We start from the raw sequence: 14,493 nt of genomic DNA on the forward strand, positions 1-14,493 counted from the left end.
AAGAAATTAGTGCAAAACACAATCATTATAAAAAACCCAAGGTTGGTAGTGTTCAGTTGTTGAGGTTGTGGGAGTTAGTTCAAGAACCTGAGAACTGTAAGAAAGCAGCTGTACTTGAACCTGGTGCAACTTCAGGCTTCTGTACTCTTTGCCGGACAGTAGTAAGAAGAGGGCATGACCTGGATGGTGGGGATCCTTGATGATATAGATGCCACATTCTTAAGGCAATGACACAAGAGTCAAGAGTGTTTTATTGTCATGTCCCAAACAGAACATTGAAATTGTCACTTGCAGCAGCACAACAGAATACGTAAACATGGTACTCTATAAGCAATAAACGTGAAAAAGAATCTGTGTGTGTGTACGTGTTTATACGCACACAAAAACATAAAACAAACAAAAATAGTACAAAAAGACAAAATCAATGCCCCAAGTCAGTATAGTTCAGAAATTATTTGGAGATTGTAGTGTTTAACAGCCTTATGAAATGTACAGAGTTTCTACATTCTCCCATGTGACCGCATGGCGCTCCAGTTTCCTCCCACATTCCAAAAAACGTACAGGTTTGTAGGTCAGTTTGGCTTCAGTAAAACTTGTAAATAGTCCCTATTGTGTAGGATAATGTACGGGCATCGCTGGGCAGCATGGACTCGGTGGGCCAAAACGCCTGTTTCCGCACTGTATCTTTAAAACTGAAAACAGGCGAGCTTTTGTTCCAAATTGAAGGCCGACCTTTGAATACAGAGTCTAGAATTTGTTCCACCTTTAAATAAATATGAAAATAACAGCGAAACACTACTCCCGAAAAATAGTAACTCAATTTCAGGCGCAGATGCTTTTTTTTTTCACAGTAATCTATTTCAAAATTGTGTTAGTATTGTCAATAATGAAAGTGCAATGAATTTATAATAGTAAATATGCAGTGAGCTACCTTGAGACGGAGAATTAGCTGTTAAAAGAACTTGTTTTCAAGGATGTCGGTAAATTTCTTTTTCAGCTGAGTTCTGAATTGCTTAAACCACTCGATGACAATTCTCCGCCTCTGATTCTTTTCTTGGAGAGTCATTGCCTTCTCTTTTTCTAAAATGGCAGGCAACTCTCCCCAATCTGTCACAAATATAAAAGGTGCGCCCATGGACTTCAGGAGCCGTAGCGGAGCGTTCTGGAATACTGAAGAGTTGCCGCACTGCCCCGGTGTCATGACATCTTCAATGACTGGCACAGAGCCACAAGCACAGGCTTCATAAATTCTGTAACACTCGGTGTTTATTCCCACTGGGCACAAGGTGAGGTCACTTTGCAGCAAAGCATCCTGATACTTCTTTAAACTGTCATTTGTTTCCTGCGGTAGCCATCTGCACAAAGAACGAAAACAAAGTTCAGCCAAATACCCTGCTCACTCGTGTCAAATGCTGTCTGTGACTGTATGCTTGAAGAGAGGTGACCACAAAACGTATGCAGTACCAACATTCTTAAGAATCAGGTTAAGCTTGGAGCAGGCACAACACAATATAGTATTAAAAGAGGACTTTGTTTAGTTTATTGCATGTGTGCCGAGTTACAGCAAAATGTTTTTTTTGTTGTGTGCCATCCAGTCAGCAGAAAGACTACATATGATTACAATCAAGTTGTCCATAGTACACACATACAGGATGAAGGGAATAACATTTAATACAAGATAAAGTTCAATAAAGTCCGATTACAGATAGTCCGAGGGTCTCCAATGAGGTAGATGAGGTCAGGACCGCTCTCTAGTTGGTGATAGGATGGTTTTGTTGCCCGGTAACAGCTGGGAAGAAAAAGTCTCAACATTCCTTATTCCCCATTTTCACCATCTGCAGTCTTTTGCTTTGATAAAACCCCATTCCCCATCGAGTTGTTAATTTAAGATATGTAGATGCAAACTGTTTATTTTCAAAGTGTCTAATCTTTTACTGGTATCCATATGTACACAAACTAACCCTATCCTGTTCCTGCTGCAATTTGATGTTGAGACTTACAAAAATGTCCATCTGCTTCCTGAATAAAGATAAATGTGAACTTTTTATCTTATCCCTTTGCACCCAAATTTGAGATGCCTAGTATAATGTTATTGTTTATTTGTGTGCTTCATTTTCAGAGTTTGATGGTGACTGTAAAACAGGCAGAGCCCTCTGTGACCACTTTGAATTGCTCTGATCACAGGCTATAGAAGTGTGAGATTGGAGATGCGTCATCTGTAAAGAGACAAGGAAACTATCCTAAAGAAATTTGGCACCACAGCTCCTTGCAGTCCTATTGCCATTAGAAACTACAACAAATTTACAGATTCATGACAGGGAATAGATTGGTGTAGATGCATAGAGTCCTTTACCCAGAGTATGGGATTCAAGAACTAAAGGACATATGTTTAAGGTCAGAGGGGAAAGATTTAAAAGGAACATGAAGGGCATATTTTTCACACAGGGTGGTGGGTATATGGAACGAGCTGCCAGAGGAGGCAGTTGCGACAACATTTAGAAGACATTTGGACAGGTACATGGATAAGAAAGGTTTAAAGGGATATGGACCATACGTGGGCAGGTGGGACTGGTGCAGATGGGCCATCTTGGTCATCATGGGCAGGTTGGGTCGAAGGGCCTGATTCCATGCTATATGGCTAAGTAATTTTCAGCCCATTATCCATCCAGATTACGCACTCCAACAGCTTGTTCTCTCTCTGACATATACAAAATAAGTTGGCCTTTAACAGCTTTGGTCTTGTATTCTACATTTCCAGAGCCCTCCCCACCCAGGCCCTGCTATCTTCTTGCTATCACTGTCAAGCAAGCGATACAAATATCCCACATCTTCAGATTCAGGAACTATCAGTTGCAACAATCTGCACCACCTTAATCCTACCTCAGCACAGAGGAGATCGGATCACCTTTCCGGAGGAGAAATTGGTGAACGCTGCCCGGCCCAACCCGAGTATTGACCTCTCCACCACTGAAGGGATATACAGGAAGCACTGCCTCAAAAATGCACCTTCTGCCATCAAAGACCCACATCACCCCGGCCATGCTCTCATTCCGCTGCAACCACTGGGAAGGTGCAAGAACCTGAGAATCGTGACCTAGAGCCATAGAGGGCGCTTCGGCTCAACATGCCCACGCCGACCAACATGGCCCATCTACAGTAGGCCCATATCCTTCTAAACCTATCCTATCCATCTACATGTCCAAAGGTCTTTTAATAGTACCCGCCTCAACTATCTCCTCTGGCAGCTTTTTACATATACTTACCACCCTTTGTTAAAAATAGTTCCTATTAAATCTTCCCTTCCCCCCCCACCCCCCACGCACACACATACATCTTACACCTACGTCCTCTGGTTCTTCATTCCCCTACACCTTTACCCTGGGTAGGGGAATTGAGAACCAGCGGACATAGGTTTAAGATATGTATTTATCATATCTATTCCTCCCATGATCTTATACACCTCTATAAAATCACCTCTCATCCTCCTGCACTCCAAGGAATAAAGTCCAGGCCTGCTCAACCTCTCCCTGGAGCTCAGGCCCTTGAGTCCAGGCAATATCCTCGTAAATCTTTTTTGTACCCTTTCCAGCTTAACAACATCTACCCTATAATTAGATGACCAAAACTGAACAAAATGCTATAAATATGGCCTGATAAATGTCTTGTACAACTATAACATAACCTCTTAACGCACAGTCAGTACTCTGGTGAAGGCAAATGTAGCAAAAGGCTTATTGACGACACAATCAAGCTGTGAAGCAACTTTTAAACTATGATTGTTTCCCCTTGTTACAGATACCTTGCGAGAGCTTCTTCATCTACTGAGGTATCCTTTCATCGACCTAAATCTCGACTGGGTCGTCCTGCCATTTTCTCTTAGTCTCTTTGTGCGGAGCTGGTAAAACTATGGCCTCATTGCACCAGAGACCCGGCTTTGATCTTGATCGCGGGTGCTGTCTGTGCTGAGTTTTCACATTCTCAATGCGACCGTGTGGATTTCCGCTGGGTGCTCCTGCTTCCTCCCACATCCCAAAGGCGTTTATAGGTTGCCTGACCTTTGTATATTGTCTCGAGCGTGCAGGGAGTGGATGGGAAAGTGGGATAACGTTAAAAAAAAGTGCGAACGGGTGATCGATTTGGTGGGCTGTTTCCATGATGTATCTCTAAACTAAACTAAACAGTGCAGTAAAATGAGCCTTGATTCGCCAGGAAATCTTCTGGGAACAGAGAAATCTGCCGTAAGTAAAACACTTAGTTTTCCTTTATCACGCAGCAGGTGTGCCCGCTCAAACATCCCGCGGCAATGTGCCCTCTAGTTACAGCCACATTAAGAAATTATGGTACTGACTTAGCTTCAATCAGCTGTTGCTGATGTCAGCCTCAGCAGCATGGTGTCGTCTTTGGGTGGTGTGACCTTTGCAACGAGGAGAGGAAGCGCTGCTGGAAGTGGAAGGAGTATGTCGGCTATGAATCATTTTACCATTGAGTAGAAATGAAAGACAAGCAAGAAAAAAAACACAGCAGCAGATGGCTTGGGAATACCAGGAAAAGAGTGTGACTGAGCCGTGGGACATCTAGCAAAACATGCTATTTGAGGAGGCAGGAATTAATCGGAAAGGTAACAAGAGTTTATTTTTACCATTCATATCTCCTCCATTTAAAGTTAGCTTACATGGGTAGTGGCGGTGCTCTGCAAAGAACATAGAACAGTACAGCGCAGGAACAGGCCATTCGGCCCACAATGTCCGTGCTGTACATGTCGACAAGTTGAACTAAACTCTGCCGACATTTGATCCATATCCATCCATTCCCTCCATATCCACGTGCCTAACCAAAAGCCTCTTAATCGCCACTATTGTATCTGCCTCCAACACCCCCCCTGGCAGTGTGCTGTCTATGCAAAAATCTCTGTGTGAAGGTCAAAGGTGTTATCAGTTTCTAAGATCATCTGAGCTGATGCAATCAAATTGGAGTCTGAAGAAGGGTTCCAATCCAAAACGTCACCAATCCATGTTCTCCAGAGATACTGCCTGACCTACTGAATTACTCCAGCACTTTGTCTAAGCCAGCATCTGCAATTCCTTATTTCTACATAATAAAACTGGCCACCGTTTTCTCTTGGAGAAGCAAACTAGAATTACGTCCAGCTGTTAAACAGAAACAAGTGACTTACCTACATTTTAGGAACTGTGAACTGGCCCATTCGATGCCCACTGTCATTCTATCCCCTATTCAACACTTGACCTCGTTTGCTAAACCAGCATCAATGCTACAATCGTGCTCATCACAGTTGTCTGCTGTGTCTCGGTGGTAGGCAACTGTTATCAGAGAGTGCCCTCAGGAACCCTGAGAGAGCAGCACAAAACGGCAGGGTGATACACTTGGGGTAGTACTGTCGGAGGTGTTATGGTTCAGAAGAGACACCTACATGATGCCCCATCTTTCCCTTTTTGGGATGTAAGGATGGATCCTGTAGCAGGGGAAATCGCCACGATGTTCTGACCAACATTCAATCCTGTTGCAGCATCATTAAAACAGAATGGTTCATGATTAGCTTACAGCTGGTGAAACCTGCTGAGTGCAAGTGACTGCACAGCTCCCCAATTACAACTACACTTCAAGGGTGTAAGCTGTGAAGTGATGTGGAATATTCTGAGATTGTCAAAGGGGCTGCATTAATCTAAACTTGTATCCCTTCCATTCAGCCTGGGTATCTTCAATGTAGCACTAAAGTGAAGGCTAAGATTTGAAGCTGCCAACTTTCAGGCATGGGGTAATAAGTAGTGCAGAGAAGATTCACAATGATGTTGCCAGGACCTGAAGGCCTGAGCTAAAGTGAGAGGTTGGACAAGTTACGACTTTATTTCTTGGAATGCAATAGGATGAGGGGTAATCTTATAGAGGTGCACAGGATCATGAGGGAATAGATCGGGTAAATGCACCGTCTTTTACCTACGGTAAGGGAATCATGAACCAGAGGACATTTGTTTAAGATGAGAGAGAAAAGGGATAATATAAACATGAAAGGCAACTTTCTTTTACACAGAGGATGATGGGTATATGGAACAAGCTGCCAGATGAGGTAGTTGAAGCAGATACTATAACAACATTTAAAATACATTTGGACAGGTACATGGATAGGAAAGGTTTCGAGGGATTTGGGCTAAATGTGGGCAGGCGGGACTAGTGTTGCCTCCTTCCAGAAATCCTGATGGCACGCAACCATATTTTGTACAAGCGACTGAAAAGAGTTATTAAAAGGTTAACAGTTCTTTAGATGCCGACACAAAGAATAAAATGCACAAAGAAAGACCTACTGTTCTCTAACCGAGATAAGACACATGGCACCAAGTTTCTCCTGTTTCAGTACGTCCAGCAAGGTTTCTCTGGAGGAGCCTTTGTAGACTGTTCCGAGGAAGTTGCACAAGTATGGCCTTGAGGAGTGCAACATTAGATTGTTGAGATCCATAATGGGGAAGTTCCTGTAGCTGAAATATGAATTATAGTGTCATTATTGGATTTCTCTTGAAACATAAAGATATTTTTTTCCCCTGGAAAATGCTTTGATGCACAGAGATTACTTATTTTTAAAGGTCGAGCGATAACATTTATTAAACCTATTTAATTAGCTACCTTGCTGCCAGCACCGTAGAGCATGCAACTCAGTCTTTAAAGGTCGAATTCCAGCCTCAATTAAAAGTCAAGCAATCTCGCGTGGAGTATTTTTTATCCATTTTAATAACCTAGTAATTAGATACTAACGGAGCTCTCTCTCCCTCGGCAGGCAGCTACGGAAAGAGGTACCGTATGAGAGGAACACTGGAAGTCAGAGGCATGTGCTACCCAGAGGTCTCTCAAGTGCTGCTTTGTGCTAGTTGTTTAAATCCCTCAGTAACAATTGTGTATGCAGATGGGAATCTTTGAAATGTATAGTGTACTCTTACAAATTTACTTAAGCTTTGAGCTGAGCATGAGAACTATAGTCAGTTTTAACATCTCCCATTGTGGGTGTCACAGCACCGAGACCCAACTTTGTTCCTGAACTCGGGTGCCATGTGTGCAGAATTTGCTTGTTCTCTCTGTGACCGCTTGGGTTTTCTCCAGTGCTCCGGTTTCCTCCCATATCCCAAAGACGTGCAGGTTTGTAGGGTAATTGGCTTCTGTAAATTGCCCCTAGTGGGTAGGGAGTGGATAAGAAAGTGGCATAACATAGAACTAGCGTGAACAGGTGATTGATGACTGGCGTGGCCTTGAGTGGACAAGTGGACAGCCGATGGCCTGTTTCCATGCTGTATCTCTAAGCTAAACTAAATTATGTCTGGCTGTTGGATGAAACTGAGTAGCGAGGCCATCGGATCCTCTTTGAAAAATAAACGGGCAAACACAGCACCCATCAGCTCACAACCACAATCTTGTTGGCCCTTTGTGGAGAGCACACATCCCATCTTTTGCAACAGTGTTGGACTATTATTAACGACGTTAGACTTGAATCACACAAAATGGCGCCAGATTTGTGGTGACCCCTGGGTGCTGTCTCAGTGTAATCTACAATCCTTGCACTCTTGTACCTAAATATGATTGTACCTATGTATAAAAGTATTTATTTTTACTGAACTGCATGCAAAAGGGGAATTGCACTGTATCAGGTACATGTGACAATAAAGAACAGTGGAACTCATAAGAAAATAATGTCAGGTTTCACATGTATAGTGATGGCACTTAATTCCACTCCCCCCCCCCCCCCCCCCCCCCCCCCCACACCCCCCCCCCCCCCCTCCCACCCCCCCCCCCCCCACCCCCCCCCCCCCCCCCCACCCGTACTGCCTCTAAATTGTTGTGTTTTCTGTCTGGCATCTGGCCCTGAATGACCAAGCATTTCTTGTAACTTAATATTCAGTACACCATATTCTTTGGTAACTGCTAAACTCTGTTCCTTAGCAACGGGCTGCATCTCATTCCCCATTAACTATATGAGGATTGCTTTGATTGCAATAAGTCTTCACATTTGAAGACATAAGCTTCCCCCTCTTAAGCTTTCCCATTTCCAGCTCCGAAGCATTGCCCAACTTCTTTGTTGCCTCATCTCAACTGCCCAATCCATACCCTTGACCCTCTGTTAATCTGGCCTTTCCAATGCTCTCCTGGCTCTCCTCCCAACTAGCCATCTATCAAATGTAAACCTGAGGTCATTTAAAATGTTGCTGTCTATATCCCAACTTGGTCTAAGCCTTGTTGAACAGCGATCATAGAGAACATAGAACAGTACAACACAGGAACAGACTCTTCGTGTCCATGTCACATGATGCCGGGTTAAACTAATCGTCTCTGCCTGCATGTGATTCACGTCCCTCCATTCCCTGTATATCCACACACCTGTCTAACAGCGTCGTAAACACCACTATCATTTCTGCCTCCATCCCCAGCCCTGCCAGTGTATTCCATGCACCCGTCAAACTTGCCCAGCTATCCTTTTAATATACTTTAAACTGCTTTGATCTGTCGTTTTTCATGCCGTACTTTCTCTTTGTACCCGCCCATATCTCCAGATTCCCTAATTCTGCATCCCGCGCACACCCAGATTTAATTGTTCCAGCATTGCCGCTTTCAGATGCCCTGTTTCTGGCGCCATTTTGTGTGATTCAAGTCCAACGTTATTAACAATATTGAGTTTTAACTTTGCCATAACTTGCCTCAAGCTCTTTATCCCCCCCCCACTCCTCCCCGAAGAAGGGTCGCGAGCCGAAACGTCACCCATCCTTTTTCGCCAGATATTCTGCCTGACCCACTGAGTTACTCCAGCACTTTGTGTTTATCTTGCAATCTAACCAGTGCTTTGCAACATAACATCCCAATTCTGATATGCTGTTCACAAAATAGACCTCAGGGTGGGTGTTGCACAATGTAGATAAGACAAAGCTGATAAGATTGGGAAGAGAGGGATGTGAAACAGTTACACCAGAGCCACCCAGCTAGCACAAAAGTGATACATGACTTACGTTGCCACTCCCAGAGGCCACTGGAAAACATCCACCTCATCTACCCAGGGGCTGTCGTACACCAGAAATAATAAATCGATAAACCCTCCGTGCTTTTTAAGGTAAGGCTGGATCCAGCCATTCTCACACCCCTCGCTGCCGAGCAGGACCACAGCCATGTGCTTGAGTTTGTGCATCTGGTGCAGCGTCTGTACGTAGTGCAGCCACTGGGTGGCAAACTTGACCTTCCCCTCCTCCCTGCCGTTCAGCACTAGCACAAGATTCTCCGTGTCTGGTGAGATACGTCCAGGAACCACAGCAGGTCCAGTGTAGAAACTGAAAGCAGGAAAGCAGGAAAATAGGGGCATGAAGCAGCATATCATAATCCAAATATGATCCTTTGCACTTAACATTTAGCATTTACATGCTCTGTTATTAAGCTGATCAGAACATTATCAAGCTTTATCAGTCATAGCTGAGGCAGGTATTCGTTTAGTTTATAGATACAGCATGGAAACAGGCCCTTCGACCCTCAGAGTCCAAGCTGACCACACGTTCGCTCTAGTTCCACGTTATCAAACTTTCGCATCCACTCCCTACTAGCAGGCAATTTTACAGAGGGCCAATTAACCCATAAACCTGCACGTTTTTGGGATGTGGGAGGAAATTAGAGCACCACGCCGTCACAGGGAGAATGTGTAAATGTCACATTAGCCAGCAGGATCAAACCCCGATCTCTGGTGCTGAGAAGCAGCGGCTCTACCAGCTGTGCCACTGTGCCGTCCCCATGACAACATTTAAACCACAATAGGACAGGTACAAAGATAGAAAAGGTTTAGGGGGATATATGGGCCAAACGCAGGCAGGTGGGACTAGCATAGATGAGGCATTTGGTCGGCACTGACACGTTGAGCCGAGGGTCTGTTTCCATGCTGTATCAATCTATGAATCATTAAATAGTGAGAGAACATTTTTGGAATATCTGCCCACTCAATATCACTCCCCAGTCCTTTCCCCTTAAACCTATTTGTTTTACTTGTCAAGTGAACAACTCATGTTTAATCTGTTTCTACCGCCCACAATGAATTGCAAACTGTAAACACTTGCTGGTATTAAATAAAAAATCTTTCTTTCTGTTTTATCAATGCCAATTATCTTAAATCTGTGTCTGTTGGATCCTGATCTAAGGATATTGCTTTATTTACTCTATCAAATTTTTCATAATATTGCACCCTCATCTTAAAACCATCTGTGTTCCAAGAACAATCACATCAATTCAGACAAGGAATGGTTGAAATTGGCATAATAACTCCATTATCCACATAGGTTTAAATACAAATATGTGCAAACCTCTCTCAAGGATGCATCATGTGACATACCATCCCATGATTCAAATTTATTTTGTACAATGGTTATCATTCACGGAATGTTTAAAATACTTTTAAGTACGAGATATCAAGAAAATTAAAGTAGAACGTGAAGTATAAGGAGAAAGTATAATCAAATAAATGAAGATAGATATAAAAAGCTGTAGTAATTTCTTCAGAAGGGCCTCGACCTAAAATATCACCTACACCTTATCTCCAGAGATGCCGCCTGACCTGCTGAGCTACTCCAGCTTTTTGTATCTATCTTAGGTGTTAACCAGCATCTGCACTTCCTTCCTCCACATCAAATAAATGACTCAAATAAGGAAGGAACTCTCACACTGAACTTTCATACAAGAAATCAGTTTTTATATTACCCAGTCTTTCCTGTCTTTAATACTAAGCTAACAGCTCCACCCCTCCTGTGCTTATGAAAGGAATTACATGTACCAATGGCTAGGAACGATTTTCCTGACATATGTTTTGTTTAACACACGCTCACTTGGGTAGCTTGCAACCCAATGGTATAAACATTACATTCTCCAATTTTAGGTAACTTCTAACTAATCCACCCCCCTCCTCCCGCCACTGAACCCAATCTACACTCTCACCCATTTCTCCCCTCCATCCCTTGCTGCTTTCCACCCTCTGGTTTCACAATCCACAACTCTTCAAACCTGTCTTACACCTTCTGTTCTTATCTCTAGCCTTTATTCTACATATATGCCTATCACCCCCCCACCTATGTCAACCTACTACCAGTCACTCTTCACTATCAATCACAATAATACTTTATTAGCCAAGTATATTTTGCAACATATGAGGAATTTTATTCGCCAAGTTGGAAAAACAGATGTCATTCACGTAAACGCAACCTTTACCTAAAATATAAATTACCAGCCTTTAGCTCCCCTTCTCTCCACTGAGCCATCACATCACTCGGCGTAAGTGGGCCACCAAGAATATGCTGCCAGAGGTAAAGCCCTATTTCAAAGAGGAAGGTTTTAAATCCACAGAAAATATCATTATGCACAACATCAATCTAGGAAATCTAAATAATAAAACACAAAGGACTTTATGATCATGGGACGTAGGAGCAGAATTAGGCCATTCAGCCCATTCATGCCTGACCTTTATTTCCCTCTTAACCTTGTTTCCTGCCTTCTATCTGTAACTGACACTCTTCCTAATCAAGATCCCATCAGTTTGATGAAGGGTCTCAACCCGCAACGTTACCTATTTCTTTTTTCCAGAGATGCAGGCCTGACCCGCTGAGTTACTCCAGCATTTTGTTTCTATCTATTGGCCATAAACCAGCATCTGCAGTTCCTTCTTACACAAGAACCTATCAATCTCTGCTTTAAAAAATACTCAATGTCCTGCCCTCCACATCCGTCTGTGGCAATGCATTCCATTAGATTTTCTTTTCAGGAACAAATTAAAATGTGACAGTACATCTGCCTGCACTAACAAATATTGAAGGAACAGTATACACAGAGAGTATTTCTGAAGAGGATTTACCAATTGCTGCTTTGCCCCAGATTTGCACCACCTTTCTCCTGGGTGGGTTTTGTAAAATTTGCTTCTGAAATCCCTGCAGTTGAGCTTTGTGCTGTAAATCATTCTCCATTTTCTCATCCTCTTCCCATGGATTCCACTCATTGTCTTGTTGCAGGTGTTGCGATTCCCCTTGCTGTCCCTCATTCTGCAGGGGAAGTGCACTGCCTGTCAAATCCAAATACAGTTTAAACAAAAGTCAGCAATCCGTCTTCACAAAGCGACAGGCTGAATCTACTTGAAACACGGACCTGCAGATACTGGTTTACAAAAAAAAGACACAAAGTGCTGGAGTAACTCCGCGAGAAGGCAGTATGCTTGTAGAATATGAACGGGTGACATTTCAGGTCAAGACCAACTCTATCAAATTAATGGTTTGAAGAATAGTCCCGAACTGAAACATCACCCATGCATGATCTCCAGAGATTCTGACTGACCTACTGAGTTATTCCAGCACTTGTGTCCTCCTGCAGAGTGCTGTCCCTGAGCTCTCGATCCATGTTATTCCTTCTGCCTTGTGTTCAGAATATGTAGTAGTACTGTCTGATTTTACCAAATCCAAGTATTCACATGGAGGTAGAGATTACTTTATCCTGGCATCATATTCGGCACATACATTGTGGGCTGTAGGGCCTTCTGTTGTTCCATAAAGAAAGGCACATAGTGCTGGAGTACCTCAGCAGGTAAGGTAGCATCATCAGAGAAAATTCAACGGGTTGGGCACAATTTTATGGGCGACTATGTGCATACCTTGGGTATGCAAGCAAAAAAATTCACTGTGATTTGTGGCATGTGACAATAAATAATTCAATTCGATACCAGTCCAAATCTCTTTGAAATGTTAGCATGGTACCTGCCTCAACTACCTCCTCTGGCAGCTCGTTCCACATACCCACCACCCTTCGTGTAAAAAGGTTGCCAGGTTCCTATTAAGTCGGTGTGCGAGAATTGCGGGGGGGGGGGGGGGGGGGGGGGGGGGAAGAACAAAAGGAGGAGCCAGCGTGCTTTGTAACTTAGTCAGCGCCGTAGGTGGCCGCTATCTGTTTATTTTGGGTATGCAACAAAGAATTTCACTGTGCCTTGTCACATGTGACAATAAAGTATTTCATTCCATCAGTCTTTCCCCCCTCACTTCAAACCTATGTCCTCTGGCTCTCGATTTCCCATATCCCATTCTCGACATCAGAACTGACATGGACCTACATTGCATTGGATATGACATCTTCTCCAGTGGCACAGTGGTGAATTCTTCATGGAGCCAAACAGGCCAACACAAACCACTGCATACTTCCCAGCTTTCAGCCTGGATACCCACATGCTAAACCAGTCGCCATTCCAAATAGAGGGATGACTTTTGTAATACAAATTGTGGTGGGTATGTGGAACGAGCTGGCGGAGGAGGTATTTGAGGTGAGTACTATGTATGACACATCGTGGAAACAGGCCCTTTGACCCAAGTCCTCCATGCATGAGAGGAAATCAGCTGTCATGTGAAAGGTCAGCAATGCTAGCTTGTTTCGATTGATTTTAGTGAGTGTTTTCTGACAAATCCCCAGTGTATCTAATATAGTCTCAAACCTTCAGTGATAATCCTCTCTTTCACAGCCAGTAAACGTGAGGCAGACCTCGACAACAAGAGTTGTGGATGCAGCCCAGTACATCACAACAAGCAGCCTCTCTCCTCCCCGACTCCATCCCTGGGAGAGGGTCCCGGGTGGGTGGGGGGTCTGGGATCCCGGGTGAATGGGTCCTGGGGGAGGAGAGGGGGTGGTGGGTGTGAGAGGGTCCGCGTTGGGGCGGGGGGTTCCCGGGTGTGATGAGGGTGAAGGGTCCTGGCGGGGCCCACCGCCACCGCCGCTCCTTACCCCTCCTGCGCTCCCGCGCTGCAGCCCCTGACCCCCTGCTCCCTTGGAAAAAGACGACATAAGCGGCATAAAGGGAGAACAGGCAGTAGATGAGGACCAGGCCGCCGGCCGCCCGCTTCCAGCGAAGTCTCATGGCGCCGCCATCGCCGGGGACCCGCGGCCCGTCCGCACCCGCACCGCCCCCTGCCGGCCGGAGTCTGTACCCGCACCCGCACCCGCACCCACACCAGCACCGCCCCCTGCCGGCCGGAGTCCGCACCCGCACCCGCACCCGCACCCACACCAGCACCCCCCTGCCGGCCGGAGTCCGCACCACCCGCACCCGCACCCGCACCCACACCAGCACCGCCCCCTGCCGGCCGGAGTCCGCACCCGCACCCGCACCCGCACCCGCACCGCCCCCTGATGGCCGGAGTCTGTACCCCGCACCCGCACCCGCATCGCCCCTACCGGCCGGAGTCTGTACCCGCACCCGCACCCGCATCGCCCCCTACCGGCCGGAGTCCGCACCCGCACCCGCACCCGCACCCGCACCCGCCCCCTGCCGGCCGGAGTCTGTACCCCACCCGCACCCGCATCGCCCCCCTACCGGCCGGAGTCTGTACCCGCACCCGCACCCGCATCGCCCCCTACCGGCCGGAGTCCGCACCCGCACCCGCACCCGCACCCGCACCCGCCCCCTGCCGGCCGGAGTCCACACCCGCACCCGCACCCGCACCCGCACCGCCC

At 45.6% G+C, this 14,493-nt stretch overlaps 1 protein-coding gene across 3 annotated transcripts; it reads right to left on the reverse strand.

Annotated features, from left to right (window-relative positions):
* Positions 1 to 233: 233 nt before the first annotated feature.
* Positions 234 to 13,955, reverse strand: rxylt1 (ribitol xylosyltransferase 1). 3 transcript variants are annotated; one of them, XM_055650662.1, is made up of 6 exons: positions 13,765 to 13,951; positions 11,864 to 12,067; positions 11,224 to 11,326; positions 8,997 to 9,311; positions 6,318 to 6,488; positions 234 to 1,355 (listed from the first exon to the last, which is right to left on the reverse strand). In XM_055650662.1, the coding sequence occupies exons 1-6, from the start codon at positions 13,895 to 13,897 to the stop codon at positions 953 to 955; spliced, it is 1,329 nt and encodes a 442-aa protein (XP_055506637.1). In that variant the 5' UTR covers positions 13,898 to 13,951; the 3' UTR covers positions 234 to 952. The 3 variants fall into 3 exon arrangements, with proteins under 3 accessions (XP_055506637.1, XP_055506639.1, XP_055506638.1); XM_055650663.1 differs by having other exon boundaries at positions 1,195 to 1,355; positions 6,329 to 6,488; positions 13,765 to 13,955; XM_055650664.1 differs by lacking the exons at positions 11,224 to 11,326; positions 13,765 to 13,951 and having other exon boundaries at positions 11,864 to 12,002.
* Positions 13,956 to 14,493: the final 538 nt, after the last annotated feature.

This window comes from Leucoraja erinacea, chromosome 19 (assembly GCF_028641065.1).
Source record: "Leucoraja erinacea ecotype New England chromosome 19, Leri_hhj_1, whole genome shotgun sequence".
Taxonomy (NCBI): Eukaryota; Metazoa; Chordata; class Chondrichthyes; order Rajiformes; family Rajidae; genus Leucoraja; species Leucoraja erinaceus.

Excerpts from the sequence above, each read along its gene's own strand:
- rxylt1 (XM_055650662.1), bottom strand. The coding sequence starts at position 13,897 with ATGAGACTTCGCTGGAAGCGGGCGGCCGGCGGCCTGGTCCTCATCTAC. Across the intron at positions 11,327-11,863 it reads CTGGGGCAAAGCAGCAATTG|GGCTTTACCTCTGGCAGCAT; the intron begins GTAAATCCTCTT and ends TCTTTGAAATAG. Across the intron at positions 9,312-11,223 it reads GCTGGTAATTTATATTTTAG|TTTCTACACTGGACCTGCTG; the intron begins GTAAAGGTTGCG and ends TCCTGCTTTCAG.